This window comes from Lemur catta, chromosome 3, assembly GCF_020740605.2.
Source record: "Lemur catta isolate mLemCat1 chromosome 3, mLemCat1.pri, whole genome shotgun sequence".
NCBI lineage: Eukaryota > Metazoa > Chordata > Mammalia > Primates > Lemuridae > Lemur > Lemur catta.
In genome coordinates this window covers 14,504,423-14,523,514 of record NC_059130.1, presented here as the reverse complement: position 1 = coordinate 14,523,514, position 19,092 = coordinate 14,504,423, and the positions used below count along the sequence as shown (strand labels likewise).

General features: G+C 46.7%; 1 protein-coding gene, 1 long non-coding RNA gene and 1 pseudogene across 2 annotated transcripts in view; all 3 read right to left on the bottom strand.

Annotated features, from left to right (window-relative positions):
• The window catches only part of AHCYL1 (adenosylhomocysteinase like 1), a 41,624-nt gene extending 36,468 nt beyond the window's left edge, over positions 1-5,156 (bottom strand). Inside the window, exon 1 of the mRNA XM_045546746.1 lies at positions 4,674-5,156. Coding sequence (XP_045402702.1) covers positions 4,674-4,793 — 120 coding nt within the window. The 5' untranslated portion in view covers positions 4,794-5,156. The remainder of the gene's footprint in view (positions 1-4,673) is intronic.
• Positions 5,157-6,222: 1,066 nt separating this feature from the next.
• On the bottom strand, positions 6,223-7,669 carry LOC123634585. Its single transcript, XR_006733964.1, has 2 exons — positions 7,471-7,669; positions 6,223-7,108 (listed from the first exon to the last, which is right to left on the bottom strand). It is a non-coding gene; the product is annotated as an uncharacterized LOC123634585 (long non-coding RNA).
• Positions 7,670-14,650: 6,981 nt separating this feature from the next.
• LOC123634754 lies at positions 14,651-16,048 on the bottom strand (annotated as a pseudogene).
• Positions 16,049-19,092: the final 3,044 nt, after the last annotated feature.

The following is a 19,092-nucleotide window of genomic DNA, read 5'->3' as shown; positions in this document are numbered from 1 at the left end:
TGTTAAGAATCCGCCTTCAACTTGGGATTCTCAGATTTCAGGTTGGAAAAAACTCTGGTCGATGCAAACGTGTTGTCCTTCACACATGATGGGGATGATTCTGACCCACCTCAGCAGAATGTGTTCTGAATTATTATTCATTTCTGAATTATAATGAATTACATGCTCAGTGTAAAAAAGGTGGCCCTTCTTTATAAAAATTTAATACTCACATTCCCAAATTTGAGAAACAGACAGGTATGATTCTCCTTTACCAGGTAGTTCTTTTAAAACAACCCCAAGAGGGTATTGGGGTTTGTTTACAGATCATTAACTACTTGAGGTGGCAAAGTTTCTAGGAGTCACAGGCATCTAAAGACCTACATGATTCTATGTATCAAAATAACCTTTACAGAAAACTTCACAAGAATATTATATTGGGTAACACACACTGGATCCAAACGACACCCTCCTGATAAAAGGCACACATTTGTAATCTTGCCAGCAAAGGATCTAGACAATGAACAGATTTCTCTGTTACAAGCTAAATGTCTAAAGGAACTCGGAACAAAGTAATTTGGAAACTAGAGTACAAGTAACTAACCCAAACCAAATAAAAAAAGAGAGGTGATCAGGATCTGTGGAGAAATCTTAAAAAGAAGATCTTCTGGCACCCCTGACTCCTATTTCAAAGACTACTACTAAAACAGCAGCACTCTAAAGAGAATCAAGAGATACTAACGATGTGGAGAAGACAGGAAATGTCAACCTATCAAATCTCTTCTCAGTGATCCTGAGAAGTACTGGTGTAAATTCTATAAAACTGCACCAAAAATTAGCCATAAGATAACCCCGATGGGAAAAGGAGCATCCTGGACTTCACCTAACAGGTTAACACCTATGCAGTACTCACTGGGGCTCTGTTTCGTGGGCTTCCTAAGTCACAGCTGACTCTTTTGACAAATTAGTGCCACACATGCTTTATTCAAATAAAGAATATCCCCTAAACAAATGTAGCTTCTTTTGTATTCTTCTTCTCCTTCCCTGTATTTTCCTGGTAGTAAAGGTCTGATTGCACAGATCTTAGGTCAAATGCTTAATGTATCACTCCAGAGAGTCCTCAGAATGTTCAGAGGCTCAGAGAACTGCAAATGTTCTGATAGGCCTTCCAGAGAAACATGCCTATTGTAGGAGGTTTCATCAGCAAATTGGAGATTTGGGTTTACTCTATGAAAAAAGAATCAACTTGACAGTGTCAATTTTCAAAGGTCCACTGACAGTTATCATCTCTGTAATACAAAGTAGCAGGAAGAGAGGGATAAATAACTAGTGATTATGGGGAACTAGATGAGCTATTCGGTTTGACTAATAACTGTTAACATTAGAAAAGGGTCTTCTTCAGTTGTGGTACAATGTACACTTACTCTTACAACTCAAGGTCTCCTTTTCTCACCTCAAATTTTCCCAGCCATACCATCTGAAATCACCAGTGACAGCTGTGAACAAGCCTTACCATGTGAATCAGACTACAGCTATTAAAAAGGTCCCACAAAAATTTCTTTTAGAACTTCGTGTCAGGAAAAGTTGTCTTCCTGAGGAATTGGCAACCCACCATGCCTGCTAAGGAGACTGTGATTCTCTTTATTTTCTGGCTGCCAGGAAGTTAAGAGTTGCATGTGATGATCAACCTCATCAACTACCTTAGCCTTTGGGATTAACGATATTTTTTTTCTTCTTTCTATAGTTTTGACTTCCTATTTATATTAATATCATATATATGTCCTGTGTTATAAGCCACCTCAAATGCTCATTACAAGTATATATACACTAATTCTTTTTAAAAATCATTTTTGCTGTCTTAAAACTCCCAACATGCCCCTATCTCCACCTGTTCCAAACAATACGCACTTATTTGGCAGATGAGGAAACTGAAGCACAGAAGCTCATTAATTTAGCTAGTAACTGAGATGTCTGTGTGGCTGCCTACCAGTTGGCTTCTTGACACCCAGAAATCTCAGACTTTGAATCAAACCAACAAGTCCTATTATGTTCATAGCACTGTTGTAGACCCCATGGCATACAAAACTAAGTCATGATTATAGTTGAAGAATACAGATATCTATGTTTTAATCGATGGACATCCACTCTACCTCAAAGCAAATGAAGTGAGTAAGAGCTGACCAGAAAGTTATACTGGGAGCTGAGCTGACTGAGAACCATCAAGGTCACCCTGAAATAACCTGTATCTTCTGGCATCAGGAATGTCTTTAGTTCCTGAGGGGCTTCTGGGCGTTGAAATCATCCAAGGATTACTTGGTCTACAGCCAGACTAGAATTCTCACAGGTAAGGGACTGCACATTTGAAGAGGGTTTTTTTCTCACACCATGCAGTACCACGGCAAGTTACTTTTTTCCCTTACTTTTCCCATGCTTTCTCACATTATCAACACATGTCAGAGGTACAAAAGTGACTTAGTCATAATGTCCAATTCAGCTGAAGTGAAAAACAGATTACCTAGGACTCCCTATGTGACCTTGACTAGTCCTCAACTGATCCATTAACTAGATAAATGCCTTTTATCATCACTAGGGGAAGGGTTATTAGTCATCATAAACCACTTTAATACAAAGTGCTGCGTAAATGCTAAACAATAAAGCTCAGAGCAAGATTGATAAGAAATACGGGGACACATTTACCAGTAAATGGAAACTTACAAGAGGGTCTTCCCACATTCCTGGCAGAGGCTGCTTCTTTTAGCTAATGGAATATGAGTTTAAAATCATTAGCACTTGGCCTGATAATAATACACATTAGCAATATTCCTCCTGGGAAGAAGAGAGGAAAAGCGATATTTATTCCTGGTAGGCAGCCACACAGATATCTCAGTTACTAGTTAGCCAGGTGGGCAATTAATATTTGAGTACCCCCCCAAAATTTGAGTACCTACTATATGCTAGGTACAAAGTTAGGCACACCAGATACAATAGTGAACAAAAATCCCTGCCTTTATGGGAGTTTACAATCTACAATACAGACTTTCTCCTGTCAACAATGGTACTTGCAAGAATACAGGCTTACTAAAATAAAGGCAAGTAACAATAAAGATGCCTAATCCTCTGAAGCAACTAGACAAAAGAAGATGGGCTAACAGGGAAAGGAAAAGTCTGGGAATTAGGGTATCTGGGCTTTCCCATTCTTCCCCCTAATTCACCTGAGGTACCACTCTGAAGCATTCTGCTTATGAGTGTGACTACCTCTCCAAAGAATAGTGCAGATTACAGGGGGTTACTGCCTCAACAAAGCAGTCAGCTGAGCCGATAATACTAAACATAAGGTTAATCAGACTTTTTAGAATCAACAGACATTCCACAATCTTTTAAATGAATTGTTGGTAAAATCTTAATTTTGTGAGAAAACAGAGCTAAAGCATACATGGTGCTTTGTCTTTTCAATCTTGCTTTTGACTTCTGGAGTGATACATTAATTCACTTAAAAAAACACATGCACACACACACAGTTCTCACACTTCAGACAGTTTAACTACCTCAGGTGTAGGAGCCTCCAGGACTGTAACTATTCCCGCAAACTTAACTTTGTTCAGCTTATACAAGCCCTGCATCCCATGAAACATTGCAGGCAAAGAGAGAGCCTTGAAACACTCTGTCCTTACACATGAGACAAACACTTATCTGGGTTCTCATTGGCTTCAGGAAGGTCACCTCCTTGCAAAGATTCTCTGGTCTACTGTCAATTGGGTGCCAAGTATGTAGAAAGTCAAGATGTGGTTGGCAGTAAATGATCAAAAAGCACTAGGGATCCCAATTCCACCACTCAGAGAGCTAGTTACACTAAAACCTCCAAAGGTTACCATTTACAAGAGCAATAGAAGAATGTCCTTTGAGCTCAACCCACAGCACAATAGACTAAACTTGTTCCGCCTCATAAGTGCAGTAAAGAATGAGCAATCGTTCCTTACCGCCCACTGCTCCAACCCACCCAAGCTCCTTTCTCAAGGGATGCCTAAGTGATCTGTTCACATGACTCTAGGATCAACGTGTATCCATGACAGTGTCTGCTGTCACAAACCTCCAAATGTCAAATTCTTACCTATGTCCAAGCAAGTGGAAGACCACACAAGGTGAAAACCCTGGATTTTCAATTTCATGCTGCCCTCATTGCCTTCACCTGCATAAAGTCAGCTTGCTTTTCTCTTGCCTCCCAGCTATCACGCAGCTGTTGGATAAACCGGCCCCTGCTCCCAAAGATCTGACGGAAGTTCTGCCAGATTTACCCACTCCCCGAAAGGGAGGTTTTCTGTAACACCCCCACCCCCTGGACTGGCCACAGAGGTCGGCTGAGTTGGTTCACCCCCTCCCACTCTCGCCTTCGACACCCTTCAACCAGAAGAAGTCAGCTGCAAATGTAAGGCCTGGCCCTGTCGGGCTTCAGAAAGATCCCGGAGGAGCAGGGCCGAGGGACAAAGGAAAGCGAGGTCAGGGGCGGCCTTTCCAGCCCGGGATAGGCCCGGCGCCGCTCGGCCGCCTGCCCCGCGCTCCCCATCGCAGGCGTCCCCGATCACCCCGAAGCCGGGCCCCGTAAGCCCCGAACTACCCGGAGCCTGGGCCCGGGCCCGCTCGCACCCACGCCGCGAGGCCGGAGCCTGGGCCCCCGCCGCCGCCCAGAGCCCCCGCACCTTCTTGGGAGCCTTGGTGACGGTGGCCATGAAGGAGTACTTCTCGGCGTCCTCGATCTCCTTGGCCTGCTTCAGCTCCTCCCCGACCCCGGGCAGCGGCATCGCGTCAGGCACCGACATCCCCCGGCCGGCCCGGCCCGCGGCCGCCCCGCCGCCCCCGCCGCTCCCTCCCGGGCGCCGCTCGCCCGCCCGCGCGGCCCCTCCGACCCGCGCTCGCCCCCCGCCCGCCGGGCCGCGTGTCCAGCTGCGCCGGCCTCCGAGGTGCTGTGGCCGGCGCCCGGTCTGTTCGGCAGCCTAGGACAACCTGACGGCGACCCCGGCCACAACAGCACCCAAAACAGCAGCGCCGAGCGCCGAGCTCCGACCTGCCCGCGCCGCCACCTCCGCCGCACGCAAGCACGCACGCAAAGTAAGGGTAGAGGGCAGTGACGCCATGTCAAGTACTGGCAGCTCCGGGGACGGCGCGGGCAAGGGGCGGGGAGAGTCTGCGCTGTGTCTTGATGTCACCACGCTGGGATGGGCCACAGAAGCCGGCCCTTCTTCCTTTCCTGCTCGCGGCTTATGCAGTTCCCGGGGTGAGCCGGACCCTCTGCGCCACCAGGTGGCGCCATCAGCCCTGTGAGCCGCGCGTGGTTCCTGCAAAGATTCCGCCGAACGGAGGGTTCTTGAGCTAAAGGCTTCTGGGCTAGGCCTCAGAGGGGCATAAGAGGGGTGCTTGGGAACAAAAACCAGAGCCCTCCACATGACACATTTTATAGCCATTCCTAGGAAAAATCCGGGGCCCGAGATAGCCCAGTCACTCACTGCGCCTGCCCCAGGCCCTTTGGACCAGAAGCTCCTTCGCAAGGGCGGTGTTTGCCTCTTTGACTTCACAGGGGGCAGAACCGACTCAGAGCCGTCTGGTTGCTGCATAACCCTTGTGATTTCCTCTGCTATCATCTCGGCCTGGGCCTTGCCTGTTTACAAGGCCTTCAGGCCACAGAGCTGATGTCAAGTGGCCGCTGAGATAGGGCTGATGGGTGGGAGGGTGGCGAGCAGGAGGGCTGAAGGAGAAGTCCCCAGCCAGATGGCTTTCCTGCTCCAGGCTTTACCTAAGCATTGGGTTCTGCCAGCTCCCAGGGGGCATCCAGGGCGTTCATGGACCATTCACTCACTTACTGGGCCCTATTGTGTGCAGTCCCTGTGCTAAGGCTCTGGGTGGCAAAGGTGCATGTGACACATTTTATGTTTTGCAAGGCTTAGTTCAGCTGGAGAGGCAAAGCCTGTTTGTAACCTAATGTCAGCTGAGGTAGCTTGTCCTTTGAGATTCAAATGACATTGGCTCCAGCTCCCATGTCCTGTGGAAAGTCCAATGCCCTCCCCGGGATTTCTGTGACTTGCCGAGAGAACTTAGATTTTCATGGTTGCCTCTGGCTCTAGTTTTTGCCCCGTCTGGAATTTTATTCACTAGTCTGATCTTGTGACTGTTTCTTTAGTTCCTGCTGTTAATTCAGCCCCTTCTCCTTTCAATTCCCACCCCTATTCTAAAGCAATCACAAAAATAAGGCTGTAACATGTAGCAGAACTTTTAATAAAGGTTTGTGGGTCACAGGGGAGAGGTTACATCACATAGCAAACAATTTTAAATCACATTTCTGAAATGTTCTGAGGAGTTATTTTGGCTCTCTCACCACCCCAGGGTTTCTCAGTGGCCACACAGCCCCACACAGCTCCCTAGCCCACCGCTATCTAATCTAGCCTCTGCCTGCTACTCCCTTCCCATCCCTCTACCTCACCCTTCCTTCCTTGATTGCCTGAGAAGCCAGCTTCTTCTCTACTGTGCTGAGCAATTTGAGTCTTCCCAGTGCCTTTTTCCTAAATTCCTCACCAAGATGACCTTTCTATATCCAGAAACCCACTAGGTTTTTAACAGGGTCTACCCTTTCAAGAAGAAAGTTGTGGTTGAAATGACATATCCCCACTGGTTTGTGTTCAAGGTTGGGGAGAGTATGAAATACCTTTGGGACCCCAAAAGTCTTAGTCACAGAAGCCCATGTTCCAACCACCTAACCTCATGAGGCTGTCTGTGAAGGTGCTGGAAGGATGCACATTTTGCAGATGCTGATCTTGAACTGTTAGAATTCTCTCATTTGTCCACATATTTTTAGTACTCAGGCTTCCTTGTCAGGGGCACTCCTGTAGCAGAAGGGGCAGACAGATGGAGACCAGAATACCAGATTCATCCATAAGGGTGCGAGACTGGCACTTTTCTCTTCATCTTCCAGCTGGGGGTCAGGAACCACACCTGGCGCACTGAGGACTCTGGATGTAAGACCCTTTGTAGCTTTCATCCTCGTAGGTTTGCTCAAACCATTATCACAGCCCAGGGATCAGAGCTGTCTGCTCAAAGACCAGAGGCAGAGTTTGTTGGAACCAGGGGTGAAAACTCCAAGTCCCTTAAATAGAAAAACATGTGACTTAAGATAACTTCTTATTTATTTTTAAAAATAGCATCAGTGTATCTTTCTTTTGGATTTGATTTTTAAAACTCCCATTGTCCAAGCACTTTGTTTCTCAGTCCCCAGTTCTGCTGTGCATTTCAGCATCCAGACTGTCCACTTCCTGGAGGTGGAAGTTCAGCCTCTCTTTTACTCCTCCTGGACCAGGAGTAACAGGTTTGTCTTAGCACCAGGCTCACAATGTGGGCTGCTGTTGCTGCTGCTACCGAGGATGGTGAAGACTGGGCCAGGATTAAAGGAGGCAGTACTTCAACAGAAGTTGGGTCAAGAAGGAGGCTAGTGGGTCAGACTCTACTTACCTGAGTTCCCGGCATGAGGGGATGCTAGTGAGCTGACCTAGAAGAATCAGGGTGCTCAGACTGGAAGGGGGGAGGGGTGGCACAACTTGCCCTGGTGGAAAGGCATTTGTCAGGCCAGGTCCCCAGGGCATTCCTGGAAACCAGCCACTGCAGAGGGCATGGGTGACTGCCATTCCTCCCACCATGTGTGGGCTGGAGATCAAAAAGCTCACCCAGCCAGGGAGTGGGACATCCTAACATCCAGGAGAACCACTGCATGCTGCCCACCCCCCACCAAAGCCCAATCTTAAGATGGCCTCACATGGCCCAGCAAAGGCAATTGCCTCTCATGAAAGCCAAGAAATTACTTGTCTTCAGCCCACCCCCCCACCTGACTCAGCACCTACCTCTACTGGTAAGCTCGTCACCTTGAACAGCACAATCCACACACATGAGTGACCCATCTAGGGGCTAGTTTGTGAAGAGCAGGGACCCAAGGACATGTGCACCTGTTGTGTATGGTAGTGAGACGTCTCCAAGGGCCTGGGGACCAGAAGGGACACTCTCTAGAGAGGAGTGGCCTGAGGGTAGAGGTGAGTTGGGAGATGCTGTCACCAAAAATGTGGTAGCATTGGGCTACCACATGTGGGCTTGGTCTGGTCAATCAAATTCACTTTGCCCACCCCAAAATTTATGTTTCACATTTATTCAATTGTTCTTTTATTTACAAACTATATATTGAGTGCTGAAGATGTGCCGGGGCAGTGCTAGATGCTGTGACTACAGAGACAAGTAAGATGAGGTTGTGATCCCTGCCTGGGAACACATGATGGAGTGGGGAGCAGTGGGGGTGAGGGAATGACCAGGAAAGGCCTCACAGAGGGAGACGCTGCTGGAGCTGGGCAAAGGAGGGAAGAAGCTTCAGACTAAAGAAGCAGCCTGAGAAGAGGCAGGGCGATTGAAACATCGTAGGATATCATGCAACTGTCAATGTTGCAGTGCAGGTGGGGCATGGGGTGCAAAGCAGGGTGGAGTGAGCACTGAAGCTGGAGCCCGATTCTGCAGGGCATGGTAAGCCCTGGGTGGGTGGTGGTGATGCCCACTGCACTGGGGAGCACGGGAGGAGAAGCAGGTCTGGGTGGGAGGGGCTGCTGAGATAAGGAGTCAGCCTGAGACATGTTGAGTCTGGTCTGTCTGTGGAGGACAGTGTCCCCGAGTCTCAGGGGAGCCCAGGTTGGCGCCTTTTATACCCACCTGCTCGCTGCCAACCTGGCTGCCCACCAGAGGGAGGCTGTGCTCCCCTTTTAGCCTTCTGTAATGAAAGGTGTGGAAAATCTGCAGAGATCTTGGGTGACAGTGGAAGTCTGGAAGCAGGTGAAGAGGACAGTGGCTCTGTCTCTAGCTCTCCAAAATGGGCAAACTCTTCCCAGCCCCAGTCTTCTTTCTGTCCCAGACCTGCCACTTTGCACAGGTCTGGGAGGCACCATTGATATTGGGTGTCAATGTGGGGGGCTGGGCTCCCAGGTGCACTTCCGGAGCTCTGGTGCCGGCTCTCCAAGCAGCCTGGCTCCTGCTTCCCCCTGAGCTCCCTGACTCCTGCTCCCAGCCTCTTCCACTTCCCTTTCTGCAATTCCATAGCGAAACATCCCTTCTCCTTCTCTGGCTCCCCCTCTGCTCATTACCATCATATTTATTATTATTTTTTATGATTTATTATTACTTTGGACATTTTGGGAAAGAAAAACCCACGGAGATTAAAAAGCTCTTTTCATCTTTCTAAGTTCACTTCTGGTTCATATCAGTTTACAGAAACTCATTTTTACATACCTGTCATCAGTAGATCCATGTCATTTTGTGTTCTGCTTTGATCAAATTACAATGTTTCAAAAACACATTGCCTGTACAGAGATCGTTGGCACATTGGCCATTGTCCATGTTTCCTGAGGGTTCTGTCATACTGCTTTATGAGTTTACTTAATCATTTTCCCATTGTTGGGCATTTGAGTTGTTTCCAACTTAGTGCGATATAATAGAGTGTGGGGGGTGGTTGGGAGTGGGTGTGAGGATGGCTTTCAAGCAAAACAGGTTAAGATGGGTCACAGAACCAGTTTCTGGCAGGGAAAGGAAGCAAAAATGTAAGTAGTGGGGCCAGTTGTCCTGGCTATAAACAAGAACGGGGGTAAGGCACCTTTTGGCCACAGGGTATCTGAGGTCCTGTGCCCGGAACTCGTGATGGCTGACTCATGGGGAGGCCGCGTGGCGTGGAGGAAGCAGGGGATCTGGGCAGTCGGAGATGTGGGCTCAAATCTTGGCTTTGCCACCAACTCAGCCACTGGGATCCTGGACCTTTCTGGACCTCTGCTTCCTTGTGCAAAACAGAGTGATAGCTCTCCATCTGGGGCTTGTGATGACGTAATCTAACAAGATAATAAATACACAAGAGCTTTAAACGAGTTGTAAATTGTGCGAATGTAAATTATTAAGATGTGAGTGCAGACGAAAAATTTGGAGGGGAAAGGAACTATGGTCAAGAATTCGGAATTCTCTCTGTGCCCCACCGAGCAGAAACCTGCTTGCTGCAGGAAAGCATCGGCACTGCTGGTTTTGCGTACTTGTTTACACTGGGTTGTGCTTCCTTGAAAAGGAGGGCTGAAACTGCTCCAGCCAGGAGCCACTGCGGCTCCCTGGCCCAGCGTGGCCCAGGGCCTGGCTACTGTGCATCCAGCAGCCCCTCGAAACTTCCTCAAATGCTTTTTTCTGGGTTGGACCAGAAATTCTGATGTAGCTTTCTTCAGTTCCCAAAGCTGCAGCCCATTAAAATTAAGGCGGAGAAGCCAGGCATTCAGTCACTGTAAACAATGTTCAAGGAATCTGTTCTGATGATTCTTTGTGCTACTTTGTGTATTTCTCTCTCTCTCTCTGTGTGTGTGTGTGTGTGTGTGTGTGTGTGTGTGTGTGTGTGTGATGAGGAGTTTACCAAAAAGCAGACATTGTGCAACTGGCCTTGGGCCTCTGCCTCTGCCTGGTCAGTCATTTATCGAGGATCGGCTTTGTGTCAGGAGCTGTGCTAGGCGCCACAGATGGCACAGTAAACAGGACAGACACAGTTCCTGTCCTCATGGGGCTTAGAGTCAATAGCACAGCTTTGTCAGAAACTCGAGGTCCCCCAGTGCCCTCAGAGAGGGCATCTCCTCCTTGCTGTCTCCGTGTGCCCCACCCTGAGCAGTCCTTCTCAGGAGTACATAGTGTGCGCACTCTCCCTGCCCCTGAAACCTGTTCAGACCCCAGGGTGGGAAGGGAAGAGCAGTCTATTTCCAGAGTTCAGAGATGGTCACCCAGCCTTGAAGTTGCCCTGAGTCTTTTAGGAGCTTCTGGGAAACTGTCTCCCAAGACAACAGCGAGTGGGCTGGGGAGGTGGAGGTGCCAGCTCGCCAGGCTCGGGCACTGCACGGCCTGCCTGTGCCTCTCACAGGCATGCCCCCCACCCCCACTGCCGACGTGCTGCTTGCCCCTAGGACTGGAAATGGTCCGAATCGGAAGAAACGTGGTTGGCCAGGCTGGTTAGATCCCCTGGTGGGTACTGCTTCAGGAAGCCTGCCCGGGGCTAGTGGAGGGGTTTGTTTTGACTGGAAAGATGCAGGGGCTGCACAGAGTGGGACAGACAGAAGCTGCGATCTCCCAAAGCTCAGGCAGGCAGGGTCTTGCCCCCTTGCCCCAAAGGCCCGGCTCTGAGCCTGGTTTGTTGGAGCCAGCGAGGACAGAGTGGTGGGCTGTGGGTCATGTGGGCTGCTGCTGGGTGGCAGCCGCCTTCCTCACCCTCTCTGGTGTGCAGGGCGGGCCCCATTGCGTCAGCCCTGGAGCCTCTGCTCCTGGCTTTGCAGCCAGCTGGGCCCCTGGAGGAGGGACTCTCCCTGTTTTTCAACAAACCATTAACCATTTCACCCTCCTAGCCCTCCCTGCAACCAACCTGGATTCCCAAGGCTGCCCTCATGCCTCTCTCCTGAGGTCTTGAAAACCTCCCTTCTGCTCCATGACACCCAGGGGCTGCTCCCGGGCAGCCTTTTGAGGACTGAAGTCTCCACCATACCCAACGCAAGCCTCGTCTCTTCCCCGGGAAAAGAGTTAACCTCCGCCATCCCCACCCTCAGCATTTGTCCCATTCTGCAGTGGTGAGGACAGAGCTCCTCAGCCTCCAGCATGAGCTCATGCCACTTCCACACTCCAAACAGAGTCCCGCCAGAGGGTCAACACGACGTTTTAGACCTAGAGCAAGAGCAGGGCTCGAGCCAGAGGCCAGAAGCTTGGCCCTTGGCCCCTCCCCAGAGCCTCTCCAGCCATTTCCTGCAGACCTGTTGCGCCTTTGCCCTCCGTAGATGGGCTTGGGGAAGGAACGGGTGGAGTGAGGGCCCGAGAGGGCCCCTGGGGCGGATTGAGGAGAGTCGCAAGTACATACTGTTTCCCTGCTCCTGTAGGGGCTGGCCGAGGACGATGGGGTGGGGGCGGAGAGGCCTTTCCAGTCAGCGAAGCCCAGGCCACATTCCCGCTCAGGACTTTTATCTCCAGCCCCAGCATTCCCTTCATCACCACACCCATTCCAGGCCCTGAAATAGCCTGAAATTTCATCCAAGCCTAGGCCTGGGTCCCAATTTCAGTTCCACAAACATTTGGCTGCACTATAACTTGCAGGATCCTGAGCCGGGTCCTGTGGGGGATGCAGAGATGAATGAAGCCCAGCCCCTGCCTGCAGGAAGCTTGCAAAATGTAGCCAGATGTCTGCAGCCAAAGGCATAAGATGCCTGTGGAGAAGAAAGAAAGGTGCTTCCCCTGGAAGGAATGAGGAGCCCTGTGAAGGAGTCATTTCTGTTGAATCTTAAAGGATGATTAGGATTTCATCAGGCAGAAATGTGGGATGCTTATTCTAGATGAAGAGAACAGCAAGAGCGAAAATATGGAGGTGTGACGTTCAGGGTATGTTTGGGAACTTGGCCTGCAGTCTGGTTTGACTGGAGCACACGGGAGAATATGGAGCTGCTTATGGTTTCCATGGGTGTACGAGTTTGTCTAGATTTCCTATAGTCCAAGGGCTCCCAAATGGCAAAGACCTATTGGTTCCTGGAGCTTTACAGATTTGCAAATGGAGGCACAGAAAGGTACGAAACTTGGTTGGAGCCATACACTACATTCATGACAGAGCAAGGAGTAGACCCATGTTCTCCCACCCTTCTGTGTTTTGGCCCAGTTCAGGTCTCTTAATCCAGGGGGCTTAATCCATGACGCTGGCTGACCCAATAGACCTTGCCGCCCCTTAGCAGGCCAAGAAGACGTATGAAATGAACAACCAGTGATTATGGATGAGCACAGAGATTTAGCCATGTGAATGTTCCTCATGGTGTTGCATATTTAGGAGGAATGAATAGCTCCATGACACATGATGGGAATAAAATGCCATGATTGTTTATCTTTCCGAATTTATTTAAATCTGGTCCCAAACTCCATCTACAGTTGGTGAGAAGTCTACTATCATCATTAGGGCTTCCTCCCTTGGCTCATTGGATTTTACAAAAAATAAAATAAAAATCTCTAAACAAGCAAACAGCCTTTTTTTTTCTTGCAAGACTGGGGCAGCTGGTCCTGATTCAGTGGAGCTCACCACTGTTGGTGGCTGTGCTCAGGCTGCATGCTGAACATGGATCCTCCCTGTGGGTGCTGCCTCTCCGGGCAGGCTGGTAAACTGCCCACTCACAGCAGCTGGCCACTTAGTGGGCTTCTTCCAGCCTCCTTGCACCCGGCTCCGTCCAGGGGTTGTGCATCCCTGGAGTCGGGGGAGGAGTTCCAGTTGGATCTCATCTTCTGCCACTGTGGACACTCATGGTTTCCCACCCTATTTCCAGGTGCTGGGAGTCACTGCCCACAGGTAAGTCTACTCTTACTTCCCAATTGAAAAACCACCTTCCAACCTTTCTGACCTCCTGGACTCAAAGCCCTGACCACCCTCTTGGGAGGGAGGATGTGGGGAAAATGCCTCACATTCTTTTCTGAAGAGTCCACAGCCAAGAAAACCAGATATGGCTGATTTCTCAATCATATAATTATGCCACATTAAATGTTCAATTAATCAACATGTTACACTTCTAACAGCAGAAGAAAAGTTCAGTAGCAGGTGACAAAAATACGGTCCAGTCGTACAAGGCAATACTGTGCAGCCTAGCAGGAGGATATGTAATGACATGGAAAGATGTTCATGAAAACGTTGGTCACTGAAAGAAAGCAGCTGTTAAAACAGCATCCCAGTGTGGCCCAGTTTTGGGGTAAACATAAAGCTATATATCTATACAAAGAAAAAAGAACTGAAAGGTAAACACCAAAATGCTTATTTCCTTTGTGCAGTGAGATTATAGGTCATTTTGACTCTCTCATTTTTGTTTGTTTTCATTTTCCAAAAATTCTACACTGAGTGTGTATTACCTCATTTTGGTGAGTAATTGGAAGAAAATTTTAGTTTAAAGGAAATTTTTAAACTACAAAAGTAATACATACTCATTGTAAAAAAATCTAAACAGAAATATATGCAACAAAAGTGAAAAATCCTCTATTTCCCTTCTCACTCCTGTCCAGGCTTAGAGAACCTCTCCTCCACATCATATTTTCATATGTGGATTTTTTTTATTGTACCTATGGCACTATCCATATTATTCTTCAACCCCCCTCATGATAGTTTCCTAGTTAAAATCAAGATAATAATGGTACCCACCTTATTAGGGCTTTTGTCAGAATTAAATGCATTAATATATGTAAAACTCTTAGAGCAGTCCCTGGCATATAAAAAGCACTACATGAGTTTTAACTATTTTAATGTATTTATTTATTTATTTTTGCTAAGCACAGAAAACTTCAGTTAATTTAATTTCTGACAATGGGTTCCTCGATATTATCAGGTAATTCTTTATACCTTAAAAACACATATTAAAAATGTTATTCCACTGAAAACTACTCCTATATAAATATGGACATGTGATGTGTATCAGAATGCCACAGAACACTTTGTGAAGATAAAATAAAATTAAGATGGAAGCTGAGTTAGAGATGACCTGATTCCCCACCTCAGGAATGACCCAGAGTCAGATTCTCCAGGACTGAATGAAGATTTGGAGACATCCAAGCGTGGAAGGTGAAGTGCCCGGGTGCCCTGGCACCTGGCTTCCTACGAGCAGAGCGGAAAGGGTGGCCCTTGTGCTAGGCCTGGCCCTCCAGCAAGGTCCACCTCAGTGCCGGGGGTGCTGCAGCCCACGCTGAGCCTGAGTGGGTCCTGGCCGCTTTGAACGGGAAGCCGTAGCTCAGCAGCACCTGGGACGGGGTCCCCGTGGTCCTAGTGGCATGTGGCCCTCATCCTGGCCAGCAGCATCCAGCACTGTGTGAGCACCATGAGGCCTTGATGCTTGGGTCCTAGGATAGAGAAGCTACAGGTATTGGGAAGCAACTGGAGACCTGGCAACTGGCTAAATGGGTTCTCTTTTTATCAACTTCAGCCTCCAGTGTCTCCTCCAGGTAGTCTCGGACGTTGCTCAACGTGGCCCTCATAAGCGGTGCAGTTGTGGGTCACCAGCCCAGCGGCCTTCCCAAGGCTGGCAATCATTTGGGGTGTTCTCTGTCCCTGGCCTGAAATTCCATTCTTGTCCACTTCCAAACAGGATTGGGTGCAGACGGGTGAGTTCACCGAGCTCTCGTACATAAAGTGCGCTCATCCTGGGACCAGAGAGCTCGTGCCCCACGATTGTAAGGAAGTCCACAGCCAGGTCCTCCACGTCCACATGCCTTTTCCCCAAAGCCTGCCCGGTGTCTGTGTGCACGAGAATGTGAGGCAGCCTGGCAGCTGGCTGTCTCTGGTTCAGGGCTTTCATGTGCTGATGATTTCAGGGATGGGCATGACGGTGCCAGTCTCATTGTTGGCCAGCATGATGGTCACACGGCATATGGTCAGGCGGACAGCCACGAGGATGTCGTCAACCTCTCCCTGCCCATTCATTGTGGACACCCACACAAAGGTGACTGTGGCTACTTGTTCTTCCACCAGGTGCTCCAGGGAGGGCTCCGGGCTGGAGTCTTCCTCCACTGTACAAGTAATAAAGTGGGGTTTGGCTCCCTCCACTGGGCTATCATGCTCTACCATATCCCCCTTTGGGGTTTGGTTTTCATGGCAGTGTTTCACCACAGAATGGATTATTAAATTATTTGACTCCATGCCCTGGAAGTGGAGATTACGTCTCGAAGTTTCCCACCTATCATTTTCACAAGGCTTTCCCGAGCTGCAGTTATAATATCCCTGGCCTTTCTACCCGATGCCAGAGGAGACGGGAAGCTGTAGCCATCTGCCTTGCTTCCCACTCAGGAAGACAGGAGCATGAACGGATGGTGGAATAATGTGCTTAAGATCACACTGCCAGGTCAGGACTGCTGGAACTTCCCCAGCTTCCAGCCTGGCTTCAGTCATGGCCTGGGTGACTTCCGGCTCCAAGGACGTGGTTACATTACAGTTCACATGAACTTTCCTCTCCTGCGGGCTCTTCTCTTGTCCATCAGGCAGACTCCTCCTTGGAGCCATGGCCACCTCCATCCCACACAGCCACTGCCAGGCTCCTGGCACACCCTCCCACGCTGTCCCCTGTCCCCCTGCACCGCCCGAACCCTCCGTGCGAGCCAAGCCCAGGAGCGGGGCTTAATGTACTTATTATTTATTTATTTCCCACTCTATTTCGCAGACGTCCCTCCACATTAGGACTATATCTATTAATACTTAGGAAAAAGTTAAAAACTATTTTTTTTTTGAAAACGAAACAAGACAAATGAATAACTAACTTCTTGTCTATTCCTCCCACCACTTGCAGAGGGGCTGCCTGGTGAAAATTTCCCCCTCTGTCTGTTTGCCCATGCCCCAACTGATGAGCTGGGGTGGCCTTTCCCTGAGTGACCACAGGCCTCAGATGGACAGTCTACTCAGCCAAATGCCCTTCTTACCTAGAGGCTTGGGGTTACCTGAACTATTTGTGCTTTTATGGAAGGAAAGGAAGCAGAAATGCCCTAAGCTCCCTAGAAATCTCTATGGTTGTGAAATACACAGGGTCTTGGTTGGTAGATTTTGTCCCGTTTTGGGTATAGCTGCAAAACAAGAAGAAAAAGTGATCAGGTTGATGGTGCAGCTGTAGGAAAATGTGAACATTTGTTGCATCAATCACTGAAAATGTGTCAGCAGGAAAGAGCAGTTTTAACAATTGTGATAAGACAGTGAGACTGCAAAAGTCAGTTATCACTGAGAATAACGTGACTATCATCTGTATTTTAGATTTTGGAGCAAAACATAGTTATAGCCAACTCACAGACAAGCAAATGCTACCAGGAAGTGTCTTTTATGGGATGTTTACAGAATCCTAGTCATTTAAGTTCCATCCTTTTAAAAATTAATGAATCATTATACCAAACCCAGAAAAACAAATTACAAGGAAAGAAAATTACAGACCAGTATCTCTCATGAGTATAGACATGAAAATCCTCAACAGAATGTTAGGAAATAAAATCCAGCAATATACTAAAAAAAAGAATAATACACCATGCCCAAGTGGGGTTTATCCAGTGAATGTAAGGCTTGTTCTGTATTTGAAAACCAATCAATGTAACTCCCATATTTGTATTTTAAAGAAAAAAAAACATAGCAATTTATGCATAAAAACATTTGACTAAAAAAAATTTGACATCCATTTATGATAAAAAAAAAAGAAACAAAAGACACACAGATTGGAAAAGAAGAAATAAAACTGTATCTATTCACATATGACATGATTGTTTATGTAGAAAAGCCCAAATACACACACACACACACACACACACACACACACACACATACACATACCCCCATCCACACACACACATATCCCTATAACTGAGTTTAGCAAGGTTGCAGGAGATAAGGTCAACATGTAAAAATCAATCATATTTCTATATACTAGCAATAAAAATTGGAAAACAAAGTTCAAAAAACCAATATCATTTCTAATAGCTACAAAAAATGAAATATTTTATTTTATATAAATATTTTATACAAATCTCCTGAAACATATCCAGGATCTATATGTGGAAAACTACAAAACATTGATGAAAGAAATCAAAGAAGATCTAAATAAATCAAGAGACATATCATGTTCGGGAATTGTAAAACTTAATAGAGTACAAATTCTATTCTCTACAAATTGATAAATAAATTTAATTCAATTTCAGTGAAAACCCTGCAAATTTTGGTAGATATAGACAAGTTGATTCTAAAGTTTACACAAAAAGGCAAAGGAACTAGAATAGCTAAAACAATTTGAAAAAGAAGAATAAAGTTGGATGAATCACACTACCTGATTTTAAGACATACTACAAAACTACAGTAATCAAAACATTGTGGTATTAGAAACAGAAGAAACAGATCAATGAAACAGAATAAAGAGTCTAGAAATAGACATACACAAATGTGACCAATTGATGTTTTACAAAGGTGCAAAGGCAGTTCACTGGAGAAAGGATAGTCTTTTTAACAAGTTATGTTGAAACAGCTGGACATCCGTATGCGGAAAAACAAACCTCAATCTAAATCTCATACCTACACAAAAATTAATTCAGAATGGATCATGGATTTACATGTAAAACATAAAACCACAAAACTTTTAGAAGAAAACAGGAGAAAATCTTAATGACCTGGAATTACGCAAAAAGTTCTAAGACATGACAATAAAAGCATGATCCATATAAGAAAAATATGGAAACACTGGACTTCATCCAAGTTTTTAAAAACTGCTGTAAAATACACAATTAAGAGGAATGAAAACACAAGCTACAGACTGGATACAGACTGAAAGAAAATATTTGCAAATCATATAAAAACAAAGGACTTGAATGGAGAATATGTAAAGAACTCTCAAAACTTGGCAATAAGAAAGCAAACATCATCAGCCTGTTAGGAACTGGGCTGCAAAAAAAAAAAAAGCAAACATCCCAGTCAAAAAATGAGTAAAAGACTTGACACTACCAAAAAGGATATACAAAGCAAATAAGGATGTTCAATATCATTAGCCACTGGGAAAATATAAATTAAAACTTCAATAAGATACCATGATTATAATACATGTTAGAATGGCTACAGTAAAAATATTGGCAATACAAATTACTGATGAGGATGCTCTCCTACACTGGAACTCTCATACATTGCTGGTGGGAATGCAAAATGGTACAGCCATTCTGGAAAAGTTTGACAATTTCTTATAAAATGAAACATAAATTACCATGTGACCCAGCAATTGCACTTGCAAGTAATTGCTCTAGAGAAATAAAAATTTATGTTCATACAAAAACCTGTACAAGAATAGTTATAGCAGCTCTATTCATGATTGCCAAAAATTGAAATAATCCAAATGTTCTTCAACAAGTTAAATGGATAAACAAACTGTGGTTCATCCACACAATGGATTAAAAAAGGAATAAACTATTGATACATGAAACAACTTTGATGAATCTTGAAGACATGCTGAGTGAAAGAAGCCAGCCATAAAAAGTTGCATACTGTGTGATTCCATTTATGTGACACTCTTCTGTAATGGAGAACAGATCAGTGAT